At 42.0% G+C, this 16,560-nt stretch overlaps 4 protein-coding genes across 8 annotated transcripts in view; 2 read left to right on the forward strand and 2 right to left on the reverse strand.

Moving 5' to 3' along the window:
* The first annotated feature begins 375 nt into the window (after nucleotides 1-375).
* zgc:172121 (uncharacterized protein LOC337599 homolog) lies at nucleotides 376-3,648 on the forward strand. Of its 2 annotated transcripts, XM_061780230.1 has the most exons (8): nucleotides 376-429; nucleotides 515-614; nucleotides 1,439-1,506; nucleotides 1,587-1,857; nucleotides 2,227-2,388; nucleotides 2,455-2,660; nucleotides 2,913-2,992; nucleotides 3,382-3,648. In XM_061780230.1, exons 2-8 carry the CDS (start codon nucleotides 540-542, stop codon nucleotides 3,462-3,464), a joined length of 945 nt encoding a protein of 314 aa, XP_061636214.1. In that variant the 5' UTR covers nucleotides 376-429; nucleotides 515-539; the 3' UTR covers nucleotides 3,465-3,648. The 2 variants fall into 2 exon arrangements, with proteins under 2 accessions (XP_061636214.1, XP_061636213.1); XM_061780229.1 differs by having other exon boundaries at nucleotides 389-614.
* On the reverse strand, nucleotides 3,538-10,062 carry LOC133481146 (basic immunoglobulin-like variable motif-containing protein). 4 transcript variants are annotated; one of them, XM_061780181.1, is made up of 9 exons: nucleotides 9,876-10,062; nucleotides 8,728-9,176; nucleotides 7,291-7,417; nucleotides 6,343-6,438; nucleotides 6,170-6,274; nucleotides 5,291-5,518; nucleotides 4,961-5,116; nucleotides 4,801-4,897; nucleotides 3,538-4,083 (listed from the first exon to the last, which is right to left on the reverse strand). In XM_061780181.1, the coding sequence occupies exons 1-9, from the start codon at nucleotides 10,025-10,027 to the stop codon at nucleotides 3,817-3,819; spliced, it is 1,677 nt and encodes a 558-aa protein (XP_061636165.1). In that variant the 5' UTR covers nucleotides 10,028-10,062; the 3' UTR covers nucleotides 3,538-3,816. The 4 variants fall into 4 exon arrangements, with proteins under 4 accessions (XP_061636165.1, XP_061636162.1, XP_061636166.1 ...); XM_061780178.1 differs by having other exon boundaries at nucleotides 5,291-5,611; XM_061780182.1 differs by having other exon boundaries at nucleotides 4,961-5,044; nucleotides 9,876-10,061.
* A 218-nt stretch (nucleotides 10,063-10,280) lies between these two features.
* On the forward strand, nucleotides 10,281-13,393 carry si:ch211-201h21.5 (uncharacterized protein LOC555526 homolog). The gene is made up of 5 exons (XM_061780221.1): nucleotides 10,281-10,609; nucleotides 11,451-11,636; nucleotides 11,707-11,818; nucleotides 12,385-12,521; nucleotides 12,908-13,393. The coding sequence occupies exons 1-5, from the start codon at nucleotides 10,427-10,429 to the stop codon at nucleotides 13,259-13,261; spliced, it is 972 nt and encodes a 323-aa protein (XP_061636205.1). The 5' UTR covers nucleotides 10,281-10,426; the 3' UTR covers nucleotides 13,262-13,393.
* Nucleotides 13,394-13,664: 271 nt separating this feature from the next.
* tmem131 (transmembrane protein 131) overlaps nucleotides 13,665-16,560 on the reverse strand; it is a 36,609-nt gene continuing 33,713 nt past the window's right edge. Inside the window, exons 38-41 of the mRNA XM_061780120.1 lie at nucleotides 16,105-16,186; nucleotides 15,935-16,038; nucleotides 14,465-14,616; nucleotides 13,665-14,375 (exon numbers count right to left, since the gene is read on the reverse strand). Coding sequence (XP_061636104.1) covers nucleotides 14,118-14,375; nucleotides 14,465-14,616; nucleotides 15,935-16,038; nucleotides 16,105-16,186 — 596 coding nt within the window. The 3' untranslated portion in view covers nucleotides 13,665-14,117. The remainder of the gene's footprint in view (nucleotides 14,376-14,464; nucleotides 14,617-15,934; nucleotides 16,039-16,104; nucleotides 16,187-16,560) is intronic.

The raw sequence follows: 16,560 nt of genomic DNA on the forward strand, positions 1-16,560 counted from the left end.
TAGTAACTGAACTACAAGTAGAGATGCGTTCAATGTTTGTTCAATATTTAAACAATGAATAGCTCATTTAAGAATTGTAACACAATGGGTTGATAAATAAATTAATATGAAATAATTAAACATGAAATCTTATAGATAAATCAGTAAAAACGTCAGTGAATGAGTTTTATTGTCAGGTTTGTAGAGTAGGAACGGTGAGAGGGGTAAGAATAAGAATTACCTTCTTTTTGCAACTCAAAGCAAAACGACTGAACCAGTGTTTAAGCACTCCAGTGTAAATGAATGTCTTAAATGACATTTAACGGAGATATTGTGGTCGTGAGGAAGTCGTAACGATCTTGGGTTTTAAAGATTCGAGTGACTCTAAAGGCAACACTTGAACCTGCTGTCGAACCCGGAAGCACAACATTGACGCAAAGCGGCGTGGTGGTAAATAGTTACGTTTATTGAAAAAAAAAGTGGATAAATGTCACTTTATTGACTTTAGTCCACTTTCTTGTTGCTTTATCATGAGTTTACGCGCTCGACTGAGAAATGTCATGGACGATGAGGAAGCTCTGCTCTTGGACGGCGGATTAGCAACCGAATTGGAGGCTAAAGGTGCACATTTCCAGGTAAAATAGACCAAAATACTGTAGTAGTAAAATGTCACGTTATTTATGACTGCATTCTACAACTAATCAATAAATATTTGCTAAACAAAATTATTTTACATGTATTTTAAAATAACCAAATTTGATATAATTTCCTGATTTAAAACATTGGATTATCACATACAAAAATGATAATTATGTAAGTATATTGATTTAGATGACGATTTATAAATAATAAGAAGAAGAAGAATCACCTTTGTCATGAACATGCATGGATGCACACGAAATTTGTTCTCTGCATTTTACCCATCACATTGAACACACACACTTGTTAGTGGAACACGCTGGAGCAGGGGGCAGCTGAAGCAGTTCGGGGTATCAGTGTCTTGCTCAAGGACACCACAGCCGTGAGTCCGAGTTATGTTGGCGGATGGTCCGGTCGGGGTCGTGTACGTAGGTGCCCCACAGTGGTAGGCGATGATCTTAACCGTTGGGCCTTGGCTGTATAATATTTTAAGTGCTCATTGTGACAATAAACATTAAAACTGGACTTTTGCCATTATGCCAAATGATAATATTGTCAATATTAATATATTAATTCAGTTGATTTTGTTTATTTTACATTACCATCACCATTGACCAGCATACGAGTTTTTCGAGTTACGAGCAGTCGGTTGGTCGATTTCTTTTTTTGTTTTTGGCTCTGTGTTGTGAGCAAAAATGTGACTTTCAAATGAGCTTCAGCCACTCTGCCACTAGATGGCGGCGGCGAACATCACCGTGATTTGAGTTGTGCAAATTCAACTTGTAAGTCATGGTACCACTTTCTTACTATATATGCGCAGGGAGATCCACTGTGGAGCGCCAGGCTGTTGCACACCAACCCCCAAGCTATCACAGCTGCTCATCAGAGGTACTGTGTGTCCAAGCGCTAAATAAAAACGCGTTACTGTCGGTTTAACTGCTGGTTCTAATTATGTGACACGTCGTCAGCTTCCTTCTGAGTGGTGCTGACGTCATCACCAGCGCCACCTACCAGGCCACCGTCCAAGGCTTCATCCAACACTTGGGCGTCGGTTCGGACGCCAGCAGGGAATTGCTGGCGTCCGGGTTTCGTCTGGCCCAAGAGTCTGCGACGACGTTCGGTTCTCGTCAGCCGGCGGCCCGTCCTGTGGTGGTGGCGGCGTCCGTGGGGCCCTACGGAGCCTTTCTGCATGACGGCTCAGAGTACAGTGGCGCGTATGCTGACAAAATGAGCATAGAGGTGAGATGCCAAGCAAAAAAAACTAAAACAAGCTGCAGGTGTCCCTCAAGGCTCCGTTGTAGGGCCTATATTATTTTCGGTTTAAAGTCTAATTACACCCATGCGTAGGTGGAAAATCACACAGATTTGACTAGTAACAACAAACCCTCTTGATTCATACCTCAAAACAAAGGTCTTTATGAGGGGTTTACCAAATAACTAACCTTCTTGTCAATGTGGGTCATAAATCTACAATTACAAAGTACAATTGATTGCTATTGAATAAATCTACCTTAGTAATTTAGCCAACCTTGGCTTTTAGTTTCACTGGATTTCTGTGTTAGAGGCACAGACAGATCAGTCCTTTAAACCTCAGCTCTACGTTCCAAGGAGTTGAAAGCTTGGCATCGGCCTCAGCTGGAGTGTTTGGCAGCGTCAGGAGCGGACGTCTTCGCCTTGGAGACCATCCCGAGCGTCAAGGAGGCAGGAGCATTGGCAGAGCTGCTCCGGGAATTCCCAAACTGCGACGCCTGGATCTCCTTCTCTTGCAAGGTAACGCCAGATCAATCACCATGACACGTCCAACTGAATTAACCTACTTTCCTGCCACCGTGTCAGGACGGGACGCGTTTGTCGGACGGCACGCCGTTCCAAGACGCCGTCCGTGCGGCGGGCAGGTCCTCGCAGGTCCTGGCAGTGGGCATCAACTGTTGTCCTCCAGAGTGGGTGGAGCCTCTGCTGAAGTCGGTCGTGGCCCTGAGGAGCCCTGATAGGAGATGGGTGGTGTACCCCAACAGCGGAGAGGAGTGGGACACCCGACGGGGGTGAGTCAAGAGACCTTTTCTTCAATCCAGCGTAATTTGTACAGGAGTCACTTTGAATTATTAATAGTTATAAAGTTTACTTATTTTGCAATAACCCCAAAACATCATATCTAAAAATCTAACCGCAAATATTGTCGAAATGTCAATTTGTTTTTTTTTTTTCAACCTTGCTTCATAGTTTCAGGTAGCTTTGTTTTATTTTTATGTTTTAGAATTTGAATCAAGTCTTTCGGTTTGTACATTTTGTTGAAGGTGGCAAACATCAGGGAAAACGTCAGCGACGATGCCAGCTCTAAGTGACACGTGGATCAAGCAAGGGGCGGCTTTAATCGGTACGATGACACATTGCTGATCTTTACATCTGAACAAATGACATGAGGTCGTAGCGTAGATTGAAGGTCTTCATGAGGGCTTTCCAGGTATGTCGTTATTTCATCATTGACTGGTAGAAGGGTCATAAATCGTTTGGCAACAATGTAGTAACTAAGAGACCTCAAATGAAAGGTCTTTATGAGGGCTTTTGAAATATGCGAGGACCAAGTCATTTCTCATATGAAGTCAGACACTGGATAACGAGAACATTGTACAAGGATTTAAGTTTATTTAAACGCTAAATGCACCATCCAATCACTACGTAAGAAAACGTTTTTTTGTTTTGCACCACAGCACCATCTGCTGGTTGACAATGCAAAACTTTGAAACACTTCACTTCTCTCGTCAGGGGGTTGCTGCCGCGTTGCTCCACATCAAATCGGCGAGCTGAGACGCCACTTACAAGGACGTCGCCCAACGGAGGAAGCGTGACACTAAAAAGGAAGCTTTCATCAAAATCTTTTTTTTTTTTTTTTTCATCGTGAAAATAAATGAGAACTGAACATGGATTTAAATATTGTAAAATTTAATACCTCTTTTGAGCTACAAAAACAAAAGATGAAAAAAGGTAACATGAAAGCCGTGTTTTGTACAATAAACATCACAATGCATCAGCATGGAACAGCAGTAAGTGTAATAATGTGTATGTGTATACAATTCATGTATTGATGAGCTTTATGAAGTTCCAAAATGTGTATTAATCCGCCAGAGGAAACAGTCCCCACGCTATTTCGTCGTCCCGCGATCAGTTCGTTCTCTCTCACGTCGTTTGGTAACGTTGTGTTCAGTCGGAGTCGTCGTCGTCGTCGTCGTCGTCGATGTCACTGTCGGGCGAGCTCTTCTGTCGGTTGTCTGCAGTGTTGGACAGGTGCCTCCAGGGGGCGTCCTTCTGGCTGCCCGTGCTGTGCGAACGTTCCAGCTGGGCGAGGCGCTTGGTCTCCTCCGCCTCACAGCCGGCGTGACGCAGGTTCTCCAGGTTGAGGGCCCAGGGGCCCAGCTTTTGCCAGTTGACCCGCTGAAAGGCCATGATGCAGTGCAGGTTGCCACCCACCTGAGAACCCGCGACGTAATGTTTCACCAAATTTGACGAGCAATGGCGTCATAAATCGATTTGCAACAACCCATGTGGAGACATATATCAAATTAATGGTCTCATCGTGAGCTTGTCTGATTTGTCACTCTTTGGTCAATATCTACCCTAATATGATGATTTAATTACAAAAAGAAAACAAAAAGAACAAGCCGCTGCGTATCGAATTTAATGTAGCGGGGTCATAAAGCAATTTGCAACAAAGTAGTAGGAGTCATACCTCAATTTAAAGGTCTTGATGAGAGGTTTCCAGACATGTTAATGTGTTCTCATTAAACCTTCATATGACGTCATAACAAAAATATGCATCACTGTTTCCAAGTTTTGACAGGTAACGGAGGGTCATAAATCAATTTGGAACAAAGTAGTGAGAGTCATACCTCAAATTAAAGGTCTTGAGAAGTGCACTACAGATATGTGATGATCTTGTCAATATGCCGTTGTACGATGATGTAATGACCCCCCCCCCCCCCCCCCCCCAAAAAAAAAAAAAAACAAGCAGCGCCATGTCAAATTTGACTAGTTGAAGGGTCATAAATCCATTTGCAACAAAGTACTAATAATCGTACCTCAAATGAAACGTCTCGGTCAGGGCTTTCCAGATATGTAACCATGCTGTGACTCTATCCTCACACGGTGACTAAAGAATCATTTGACGAGTAACTGGGAAATGTGTACTTTTTTAGTGGTGCGCCTCTGGATGCCCTTCTCTGTGTGGCGGATGTCCAGGTATTCCGGATTCTGTGTGTTGAGGTCGGCGACGATGTCCGTCCACCTGTGCGAGAGCAACCGACTCAGAGGAGAGCTGAACGGAAGCGAGGAGGACCACAAAGCTTACTTTTTACAGTGGATGGCTGCGTGCTTCCTGCTGGGTTCTCCGATCAGGATCCAGTGTTCCATCTCGCTGGTGGGCAGAGGACCCCTGGAAAGTACATCATGAGGGCCATAACTTTGCCTTTCGCTGGAGTGGTCAAAGAGTCCTGTGACAGAAAGTCTCAAACGGAAGAAATCATGCGAGCAATTATGGAGATCAAAATAAAAGTCGCGAGCAAAATGTAGCTCAATGTAGCAAAGTCAAAGTAGCATTCCTTCTTAACAAAAATACTCTTACAAGCTCAATTTTGTCCCAAAAAGTGGCTCGAGTAAATGTAGCGTGTTACTTAATTACCTGTACGCCTTGGCCGCTTTGAGGGGCGTGGCCTCGAAACCGAGGGGGCAGCAGTAGTGGTTCTGGCAGTGGTAGACGTAGGCCATGGACTCGTCCCTCAGGCCCAGCGTCAGCTTGGCCAAGGCTCCCTCCGCCGTCTCTCCCGCCGTCTTGTGTTTCCCGTGCGGCTTGTACAGGATGTACGAGCGGCCTCGCACGCGGAAGTGGTCGTTGATTTGCCGGAACCATCTCGGGAGAGGGCGAGGAAGACCACGACTAGCGCCAGAACGAGACGCAACAGGACTAACTGGAACTAGTGACCTCCTAGCTGTAGCTCGATTTCTTTGTCGGCAGAGAATACAAAGGCGCACGTACAGTACTACTACTTTATGTAGGTACTAATATCATAGTACAAACAGGCATATATTCTTTATCCTCTGCAAAGAATGCGTAATATTATAGAGGAGAAACTTATGATGCCTATATGTATGTGTATGTCTGCCAAGGATCACACACCAGAGGGAGCAGCACAATGTCTATTGAATTGGAGTACAAAATGTGTCCAAAACTCGTAATTCTTTGCATTCTATTTAGTGATGTCATTATTGTATATTGTATAAAGTACAATGTTACAGAGTACTGTTTTTCTTATTCAAAAAACAAAATTGTTGTTGTTTTTTTTTTAGGGGGGAGGTTGAAACAGATTAAGGGCATTTCAATGGGGAAAGTTGATTTGAAATACAAGTATTCTGAGTGTGCTAAACTCGTATCTCAAGGCACCGCTGTATTGTTTTGGCGCCATCCGGTGGCAACCGATGTTGAACTGAGGGGAGGAGCTTGATTGAGTCAAGTTCACTTGAACTTTTTCCTCGAGCAGCCTTATTTTTAAAAATGTCTTACCGCATGAGGGTGGCGTTGCCCGTGAAGGGCCCGAACTTGATGTCGTCAAAGGGTGGCCGGTAGCCCAGGATGTGCAGCGTCTCCTCCTGGGAGACGGGCGGCAGACTGGCGAGAAAACGCAAAGGTCAACAATGTGTGCGCGACGGCGCCAAGACGGCGGCGACGGCGTTCACCTTCCTGCGCCCAGCGTGCTGTACAGGAAGTTCCAGCAGGACACCAGCGACGAGATCCCGCACGACGTCTTGTACTGCGGCCGGCTGATGCAGTACCTGGCGACAAACCGCAATAATCGCTTCTGTTGAAAATGCGGAATTTGACTTGAGATTTTGCAATGGGATTCAAATTAAACTATAAGGCATTTGAGAATGGCAACAAAGAAAATATTGTGTCGTGGGAACGTGTACGTGTATCTTTGGCACTGCCTAAGTACAGCTCAATTGTACTTAACTTTTACGTTTAATATACTTATTTGAATCAGTTCCAGCCTAAGAAAAACAGCCATCTATAATATTGTACTTTATAAAAACTTGCACAATGTAATGACAATTAACTAGAATGTAAAAGAACAGTTTTTGTCATATTTATTGCTTCAATTCAACGGACATTGTGCTGCTCCTTCTTGTGTGCTCACATTCACCACCCGGGGGCAGTGTAGTACATACGAATTTACATGGCGCCAGCCATAACCTCTCAGTAAGAAGTCGTAATGTTACCTTCGTTTGTGTTCAAATAGCCATTGCTTAAAGGGTTATAACACGGCAACGTTGATGCTAGCTCCGTTAGCCCATCTATGGCGTACTGCATTGTTAGTTACCATTAAGTTAGCAGACTTTCATCAGTAAAAGTCATGTGGTGTTTGGTTGTATATGTGTGCAACTCTCTTTGATTTACGTTTAGTTTCCTGGAAATGGTCAACTGGGAGTGTGCAATACAAAACAGCTGGCAGCGTCTTTTGGGAAAAATTGTTCGCTGTCTGCCAAACCACTGCTCGCTATGAAATGAGGTGAGTTGGGTTACTCGCAAGTCAAGGTACCGCTGCATGTGCTGTACAATAAGTACATTCAAATGCATGTACAAGAAATACTTCATATCACCGTATATCCATGAAGAAGAAGAGTTACCATCGCCGGAGGTCGAGAACTTTCCTCTGTTGGATGTCCTCCAGCGAAGGGCGAGGCGGGACGTCCTGGAGGTTCCTGCTGGCTCGGTCCGGCTTCATTTTCTTGCTGCCGCACTTCTTCACGCTGCCTTAAGGGGGAACAAAAAATGATTCGCCCGTTAGCTCAGATTCTTCATAAAAATGTCCATAGGCAACAATGGAAAGAGCAATTTTCTGGTCCAAACTGTCAGCATTGTAAAACCTTTATTAAGTGTCGACTGCCACCAAACAAATTGCCTTTACGCTGTACAGGCAATTTGATTGGTAAAACGGATCAGGCGGTTGTAAATGAGATCAAATAAAAATATTAAATTGTTTGAATAATAACAATAGTCATGCTCAGTTTTATATTGTATTATTTATGAATTAACATGATAAAACTTTATAAAAGCAAAAAATACTTTCGTGTTTTACGTGAATCAATTCAATCAATAAAATAATGCTAATTTCTTATTAAAATTAATGCAATTATAATGATTATTTTTTTAATTTAATAACATTTTGTATTTCTTAATTATCAATAAACAAATTATGAAATTCTATAAATATGAATGCAAAAGCTGTATTTAAAAAAAAATCATATTCTGTAATGAAAAAAAGATTTTTTTTCAGGTAAAAATTTCATCAAAATATATTTGTAATGTTTCAAGAAAGTCAAAATTTTCATGAAAAAGTTATAATTTCATCAAAATATATTTATAATGTTTCAAGAAAAAAACAAAACAAACAAACAATCAGAATTTTTCATGAAAAGAACATTTCAGGGGAAAATGTGTCGCTTTTCAAGAAAAAGTCATAATGTAATGAGAATGAATACTTTATAGGAATTTTATTTTTTTTTCAGAGAAAAAAAAGTTGTAATCTTAAGAAAATAAAGTTTGATTTTCATGGGCAAAAACAATCAAGAAAAAAGTTGCAATGTGAGAATACATTTTCAATAGGAAAGTTTTAATTTCATCCGAATAAATGAGTAAAGTCGAAATATTTTTCGAAGTTTCTTACATAAGAGTCATCCTTTTTCGAGGAACCGAAAAAGCTGTCATAATCTTCAAGATAGAGATTTTTTCTTTCGGGAAAATAATGTGTAGCTTTTCAAGTAAGAAAAAAAAAAAAAAAGTTTCATTTTACTCAAGAAAACAATTGTACTCTATCAAGAAAAAAGTCCTAATACCATGCAAATTTTGTATTTTTTTGGGGGGGGGGGTGTAAAAAGTCCTACTTTTGAAGTAAAAATTCAAAAATGTTCAAGAAAAATAAATTGTAATTGAATTTTTAATAAAGTTATAATTTTTCAAAAAAGCAAAAATTCAAATGATTTATGGAACAAATCAGATTCTTACAGAAGAATAACTTCCATATTTTTCCAGAAATCTTGGGGCAATTTTTTCTGTAATCTTACCCGTCCTAATTTTGCGAGTGAGCACCGCCTTGAAATCGGTGGTGTCGATCTCCCACGCCAGGGTGGTCTTGCCGTCCCCGCCGACCGTCAGGTCGTCCATATCGCAGTCGCCGTGGGAAACCACGCAGGCTCCCGCCGACTGACCGGGCCGGAAGTCTCGGGCGGATTTGTCGCCGTCGTCCTGCTTTCTCACCGCCCGGTTGAGCAGCGCGAAATCGGAGCACACGGTGTAGAACTTCTCCCGGGAGTGCGTGACCGGGAAGGCTCGGGGCAGCTGGAGCTCGCCGCTGGACGCTCGCCGGCTTACGGCGGCGGAGGCGTCGTGGGCCAGGGAACCGATCAGACGGCGGTCCTCTCCCTCCCTCCCGACGGTCTGCCTTTGCATATTTGACGCTTCCGGCGGACCAACGGGACCTTCTGATGTGTTTAGCATGGACGAATCACTTAACCTGAGAAAATGTCAAAAGACAGAAATGGTTGCTTATTGACACAAAGATTATTCGTATTCATGCTTTCGCTATACTGTACTAATCGGCCATGACCGATGCATGCAGCGCCTTCAGCTGACACGCCCACAGTCCCGCCCTTATTTTTCATGATTTCAAAGCCTAATTTTAATTTTTCGTGGTGATTATAATTTTTTTTTAATTCATTTAAATTTAGCAGGCTTTTTAAAAACACATGTGTGGTGTATCAAACTTACAGTACAATTTTTTGTCTTCTTTGGTGGGTGTTTAATCCTAATATGATCCTGTACCGCAGGAGTGATTCTCAAAATGTGGTACTACTGTGACGCAAAAGAATTACTGCCCAGGTACAGTTCAGTTGTATTTAACTTTGAAGTTCAAAACACTGGCACTTAATCTTAAACAAGTGTTTGTTCTTAAACGAACTGTTTGTTTTTAAACACTTAGGGAACATTTCTATTCAACTTTTAGATGAAACACATTTTAATGTCATCAATATTTAAAGTACTAGGTTTTTTCTTCTTCTTCTTCTTGTATATATAAGCGTAGTGCTAATAGAAGCAACATACTGGACTTTACTATATAAGCTTTCACCCAAGCCATATTCATATGAAAAATAATTGCATCGTTTAATAAATAAATAGATCAATAAATGAGAGGAAAAAAAAAAACATATTTTACCTGAAGTCCCGGAGATGGCTCCAGGCTGAATGTTCCGTTATTTTCGTTCTAAAACGGACTCGTGTGAGGTTATTATTATTATTATTCAGTGTAAAAATGTTAAATTCGAGCGGTAGTGATAACACATTAGCAACATTAGCTTGCTTGGACATCAATCAACGCTAGAAACGGACGCTTCCGGATTAGCTGGACCAGACTGAACCATTCTTAAGTAAAGGGGTCACTTAAAAGTCTCACTACACAAATAAGGAATTTAATACAAATTTACTCAAGTGGATACTAAATATGACGATTTATTAATTGGTATTAAGTTGCTTGCATTAAAGTATATTGAGTGACATTTTAATCACAACCATTTAAAATCTACGCCGTATTCTCCCCCTCCTGGAATGATTCCGCCCCTTGGAGCCAATCAAACGAGAGAATTCTGCGTCTCGCATCTGAAGAGAGATTCAAAGTACCCTCGTACGCTGCGGAAAAGTCAAAGTTCATTTTCTCCTCTTGGAAAAGTGGCGCTTCTGTTTCACACCGACTGCGAAAGGATAGAAAAGATGTCCGAGAAGCTGCTCGTTATCGACACGGACTGCGGCATCGACGACGCCCAGGCCATCCTGGTGGCCCTGGCGGCGCCGAACGTCCGCGTCGTGGCGGTCACCTGCGTGTTCGGGAACTCCTCTGTGGACAACGTGTGCCAGAATGTGTTCAAAGTGCTTGCAGTGGGGGAGCGAGGACAAGTTGGTTGCATATATGGAAATACTATACTAACGCTGTCATTTTGGATTTGGTTTTTTTTCCGGAGGGGATTTAAAAAAAAAAAGAAGATAGAAATCCACATTTTTGGGGGGGGTAAAATGTGAATTTCTTTGCAAGAAAGTCAATTTTTCTTTTTCTTTTCTTTGGGGAAATTGGGAAAAAAAAAAATCTTTTTGAAAAAAAAGTCATTTAGAAAAGAAGAAAATATATTCCTTGAAGAAAGGAAGACCAAAAAAACACAAAGATGCATAATTTCTTTTTTTCCAATAAATCACATTTATTTCTTTAAGTTACATTTTTCCCCAAGAAAACAAAAATGTTCCAACAAAATTGTAACCAGTCATGTGTTGTGAGAAAAAGAGGATTATTTATGAGAAATCCTTTTTTTTTTTTAACAAAAAGGCATTTTTTAAAAGGTCTATTTTTGTGTTATTTTAGTCATTTTAAGAGAAAAACACACAGAAAAAAAAAAAATCATACTTCTTTGTGAGAAACGGGTGGCAAAAGTCTTATTTCTGTGAGTTAAACGTTATTAGAGATTTGAAAAAATAATTCAGAGAATTATTTTTTATTTTTTTTGAAAAAGTCAAAATTCTAGCAGGGTGGCAAAAAACTTTTTTTTTTGTTTACAATAAAGCAAATGTTTTAATTCAAGCCGAAAAAGGTCGTTAAGGCTTCATTTTATGAAAATGAAGTTACATTTTATTCAAGAACAAAAATCATATTTTTAGGCAAACGACTTTTTATTTATATATATATTTTTTTTAGGAATGATGTCTTTGAACACCTTACAAGCGCTACGTGCGGTTTTCCCCTTGGCAGATCCCGGTGTTCCGAGGTTCCGCAGGGCCTCTTCTCGGGACCGCCACCGACATCCTCTGCGACCACTTTGGCACGGACGGCCTCGGCGACGTTTTGGAGGAAAGGTACCCCCAGTGGGAGGAGAAAATCCAGGCGGAACACGCGGTGACCGCCATGGTGCGCCTGGTGGCGGAGAACCCAAAGCAGGTAAGCATGCACGCCCCTCCCACCTTGGCGGTCCGTTCGTGGCATTCAAAGTGTGGCTTGATGGGCATAGGTGACACTGGTGGCCCTGGGGCCCCTCACCAACCTGGCGCTGGCCGTCAAGATGGACCCAAGCTTCCCTGGAAACCTCAAAGAACTTTACATCATGGGTGGCAACATGGAAGGTAACCAAACCCTCAAATGAGTTTATTTTTTGTATTTTTTTTGGACTAACCGAAAAAAAAAAAAATGGACTAGAAGTTTTTGCGGGAAGTGAAGCTGGTTTCATAGGTGCAGCAGCTTACTGGAAATGGGACGTTGGCCCAGTGTTACACTGACAAATGAAGAAAAACGCTGAGAGCAATAATGGACTGCTCCAGATTCGTCAAAATTGGAACTAAATATTGATATGATACGCCTGCATTCATTTAACTTAGACAGCAATGGCGTTAACCCATTCTAGTTGTTAAGTGGCTCAGTTTATGTATAAAATTAATATACGTACGTGTACAATAAAATAGATTATGCAAAAAAGTAATTTTACTTTCAGGGAAATAGTTATATTTAATATACGTACATGATTTGTGTGTGTAATTTTGTGCACACGCATTATTTCTTGTGTCTTCATGCTTAAGGTTGTTTTTGTGTGTCTGTGTTGCATTTTTTTGTATTTTGTGTTGTGTGGGTGTTCTGTGTATCTGTGCATTTTGTGTGTTTTTCTTTTTTTCCCCCCATGCGCGCGTGATTCCAGGGGCAGGAAACTTGACACCATGCTCAGAGTTCAACTTCGCTATGGATCCGGAGGCCGCTTACGTGGTTCTGGAGGAGTTTTTATGCCCGACTTATTTGGCGACGTGGGAATACGCCTGCAGAAACGCGCTGTCGTGGGTAAGATGTCAGCACACAATCAACCCTACTAAACAAATTCCCTTATTTGTTGACTCTGAAGCGCCTTTTCGCCGTTTATGCACTTTTTAAAAACAGCACTCATCTGTGTTTGTGGGGGCAGAGGGAGTTCTATTTTCCATGCTTAAACAGTCTTTTAATCTCAACAGTATCTTTAACCACACAACGATCAAAAGGTAACTATAACGTCATTATGCAGCTGGAATGGATTCAATCAAATTTCCATTAGTTTCAATGGGAAGCATTACCTTGATTTGCGAATGTTCAGTTTGAGAACGGGGTCACAGAACAATTTAAATTCATCATCCACTGTATTCCAAAGGATGTCAGTTCCCTCAAGCGTTGCTGTCCTTTTCACTCCTGTGTAGGAATTCTTCGAGGAGCTGACAAGCCAGGACACGGTGGCGTCCCGTTTCATGAAGACCATCACATCTCGCTGCTGGGCCTACTCCCGGGAGGCCCTAAGCAAGAAGCGCGACGTTCACTTCGGGCCGGGCTTCGTCTCGTTCGACTCGTACGCGGTGGCGGCGTGCGTGGATGCCGGCGTGGTGGCCGAGAGCGTGCGATGTCCGGTGCGCGTGGAGCTGCAGGGCGCCATGTGCCGCGGCATGATGGCGCTGGACCGCGTGGGCAGCCTGAACAAGCAGCACAGCGTGACGGTGTTCACCAAATGCCACAAGGACAGGTTGGCACGGCTGCTGGTCGAGTCGCTAAGGCGTTAGGAACCCGGCCGGTGCTGGAAAATAAACACCCAGTCCTTTATTCTAAGAAAATGCATTTTTCGAGAACAAATGAGTATCTTTTCAATAACAAAAATAAAGGAATTTGTTTACCTTCTCAGAAGGTAAAAAAGGCTTATTCTCATTTTTTTAAAGTCATGAAAATGTAATCTAATAGTTGGTAGTAGCAATCTTGGGGGGGGGGGGGGGGGGGGGAATCATATTTAAGAGAATAAAGCTATTGATGGGAGGTATGCATTTGAGAGAGGCGTTTATATTTATCTCAAGTGGTCAATATTTGAGAAAATACAGTAAATACATATTCAGCATTTGTGCTCACGAAGATTGAAAGCAAATAATAAAGAGATATCAATGTGAATTAGTAAATACCGAGACCCAGGAGGAGCTGTGCTGAAATCTTTTATTGTAATTTGCTGACAAATGGAGGCCCGGTACAATACAAACCTCAAACTTAAGTACTTTTTGGACTTTTAAAACGGGGAGCCTTTTCTTTAGATGCAAAGCACAGCCAAGGTTGCTGTCCACTCAAAGGCTGCTGTGCAACTGGCTGAATGTCCAATGAACCAATCGTTGCAATAAAACTATGAAAAACGTTTTTACTTTTTAATACTGAACTGAGATTCTGCGTGGCGAACCAAACTTCCAGCCTAACCAGCCGTAACGTCTCATTTTGGAGGGCGAGCACCTCTGTTAAAACAAATAAAAGTGTTGGCCCCCGTGAATAAAAAGCATCGGGGAAAAACTAACAAAGAGGATGGCGAGTGATCGAAATTCTTCGCGTCACGCTTGCGAAAAATATCGGCTCGGATCGCCGCCTCAAAGTGCCACGGGTGCCGTTTTAAATGGCGTCCTCTGAGGAACTGGGCCAGGGCTCCGAGCTCCGCCGGCTGAGCGTGGGCCGCCACATGCTCCACGGGTTGTACGTGCGGCTCATGTCGGGCGAGGGGGCGGGGGCGGAGACCAGGTGGTCCGTCAGCGTGGACGAATTGGCGGCGGGGGAGTAGGGGCGCAGCGATGACTCTGTGCTCGCCGACCAAATGGAGTTGCCGAAAGTGGCGATGGTGGACCACGGGTTGTGGCTGCTCCCCAGGAGTGACTGCGACACAACATGCAAAAACAGGGACATTTTTTTTTTTTTAAACGCTTGACTTACTGCAAAGCGGCAGTGGACAGGAAGCATCTTACTGAGGTGGGCGCAGTGGGCGAGTTGGAGCTGCTGGGCCAGGAGTGCAGGGTGTCCGCGCTGGGGATGTCCCAGATGGACGACGGCACCGCGGTGTAGTTGGGCCAGCTCGACTGAGGCTCCGACGGCTTCGGGAGGCTCATTCCGCTGAACACTAATCAACAAGGGTTTCAGGAAAAAGACCTTTAAACTAGGGCTGCAACTTATGATTATTTTATTAATCGATTCTTTTTTTTTTTTTTAATTTATTTATTGATGAAATTGCATTAAAAAATTTGATTTCACCCCCTTATACAAAATATGAATTGATTATAATTCAGTTACTGTTTGGGCCGTACACCAAAAAAAAAAAAAAAGGTAAAAATGTTAGTCATTCTTTTCCAAAGTAAAAGCAGATGTTTGCAAATGTATTTTCAATAAATAAACATGATAATCTTGTTTGCATGGAGGACTACAGAAACCAGAATATTTATTGTTGAGGCTGAAAATTTCAAGGATTTCGACAATTTTAAGTTAAATGATTCAAAATAGATTTTGATCATCGATGAGTTGTCGATCAATCCGTTTAAATCTCGCAACTCTACTTTAACAGTGGACAGAGTCTGACCGGCTTGTTAAAAAAAAAATCCATTCACGCACACACACACACACACACACACACACACGAAAAATGAAAATAAAATCTGTCCACATGAGAACAGATTAGTCACAGCATTATTTTTAAAATAGAGTGCCCCAAATGACAAGTTCATCAAGCTACGCCATCACTTGCTCCATTTTCTTTTGCTTTGAGTTGCAGTATTGTGCAAGTCAGCAAATAATTGACGCCCGCCCTCCACCCAAAAGGTTTCTCAGGGTCTATAGAAGCCACAAAATGGCCACAAGGCACTTTGTCGAATTGAAACTCCTCAACTCACAAACACACTTCCTGACACCAAGATGCCACCAAATTTTTAAAATGAGAATACAATTGTAACCTCACGAGACTACCTTTGGGGTTATTGGAGAATTGTGGGGAGGGTCCCTTTATTCAAGAGATGTCATAATCCTACATGAAACATATTATTACAAGAAAATATTTGAAGGAGAATAAAGTTAGTCGAGTTTTTTTCTATTGTTTTTTTTATAAACATAAAATAGTAATCATTCAATCGTACATTTTTCCAGAAAAAACAGTTACTCTTCTGACAATTTTTTTCCCCCAATAAAAATTGCTGTAATCTCATAAATTTCTTTTGCAATAAAAGTCTTGATTCTTTTGAGGATAAAGTTGTATTTATATACAACAAAAGATTGTGAATCTTACAGGATTAAATCTGTATTCTTACCACTTTTTGAGGTAAGTTTTATTTTATTCTAGAAAAATAAGTCAACAAGAGAAAATTGTAATCTTCCAAGAATAAGGTTGTATTTAGGAAGAAAAAAAAAAAACTATGCGTGTTCGGACCACATACATGAAGCTGTTGGCTTACCTCCGGTCAGGTTGAAGGAGTTGTTGGGCCCAAAAGCGGAGAAGGAGTTGGCCGAGTGGAAGCCTGGCCTGCCGACTGTGTCGACGGGACTCCAAAACCCTGAGCTGAAACACAAACAAAGACACGTTGGGATTTCTGGATGACGGGATGCTTATTATTGTCTTCAGTACCCATCTGAGCTGTCACTCTCCACTGACGTCTTGTGTGCCAGACTCCTTGATTGGCCCTCGACCCTGCCCAGTCCAGAACCACCTGGTGGTGACAAATACCTTGAGACAAACGTATCATTACAAAGTACACCACGGGTGCCCACGGGACAGACATTTGTGGGCCGCAACGGCAAAAAAAAAAAAAAAAAGGGGGGTCGGGAGGGGGGGCAGTCAACGTGAATGTGAAAGTCAGGTTTTTGCTCCTCTCTCGATACAGCTATAGCCCATGTAGTCTTTGCTGTTACAATTTGCCTACGTTATAATATTATACAACTTATTATTGTGAAGTCTCATGTGAAGGTTTTTTTTTGTTTGTGTGGAGTAATGTAACTACTAATTAGTTCTTTGTGACATGGATTCATGATTGTGTTTATTCTAGTTGCATGGTGTTGATGCTTTATGATCCTCTTCGTTTAA

Source organism: Phyllopteryx taeniolatus, chromosome 7 (assembly GCF_024500385.1).
Source record: "Phyllopteryx taeniolatus isolate TA_2022b chromosome 7, UOR_Ptae_1.2, whole genome shotgun sequence".
Classification (NCBI taxonomy): Eukaryota; Metazoa; Chordata; class Actinopteri; order Syngnathiformes; family Syngnathidae; genus Phyllopteryx; species Phyllopteryx taeniolatus.

Coding starts and splice junctions, on each gene's coding strand:
- zgc:172121 (XM_061780229.1), top strand. CDS start 510: ATGAGTTTACGCGCTCGACTGAGAAATGTCATGGACGATGAGGAAGCT. Junction 1,507..1,586: donor ATCACAGCTGCTCATCAGAG/GTACTGTGTGTC, acceptor ACACGTCGTCAG/CTTCCTTCTGAGTGGTGCTG. Junction 2,993..3,381: donor GCAAGGGGCGGCTTTAATCG/GTACGATGACAC, acceptor TTCTCTCGTCAG/GGGGTTGCTGCCGCGTTGCT.
- LOC133481146 (XM_061780178.1), bottom strand. CDS start 10,027: ATGTCCAAGCAAGCTAATGTTGCTAATGTGTTATCACTACCGCTCGAA. Junction 9,177..9,875: donor AGCCATCTCCGGGACTTCAG/GTAAAATATGTT, acceptor ACATTTTCTCAG/GTTAAGTGATTCGTCCATGC. Junction 6,439..7,290: donor GTTCTCGACCTCCGGCGATG/GTAACTCTTCTT, acceptor GTTTGTCGCCAG/GTACTGCATCAGCCGGCCGC.
- si:ch211-201h21.5 (XM_061780221.1), top strand. CDS start 10,427: ATGTCCGAGAAGCTGCTCGTTATCGACACGGACTGCGGCATCGACGAC. Junction 10,610..11,450: donor CAGTGGGGGAGCGAGGACAA/GTTGGTTGCATA, acceptor TCCCCTTGGCAG/ATCCCGGTGTTCCGAGGTTC. Junction 11,819..12,384: donor CATGGGTGGCAACATGGAAG/GTAACCAAACCC, acceptor GCGTGATTCCAG/GGGCAGGAAACTTGACACCA.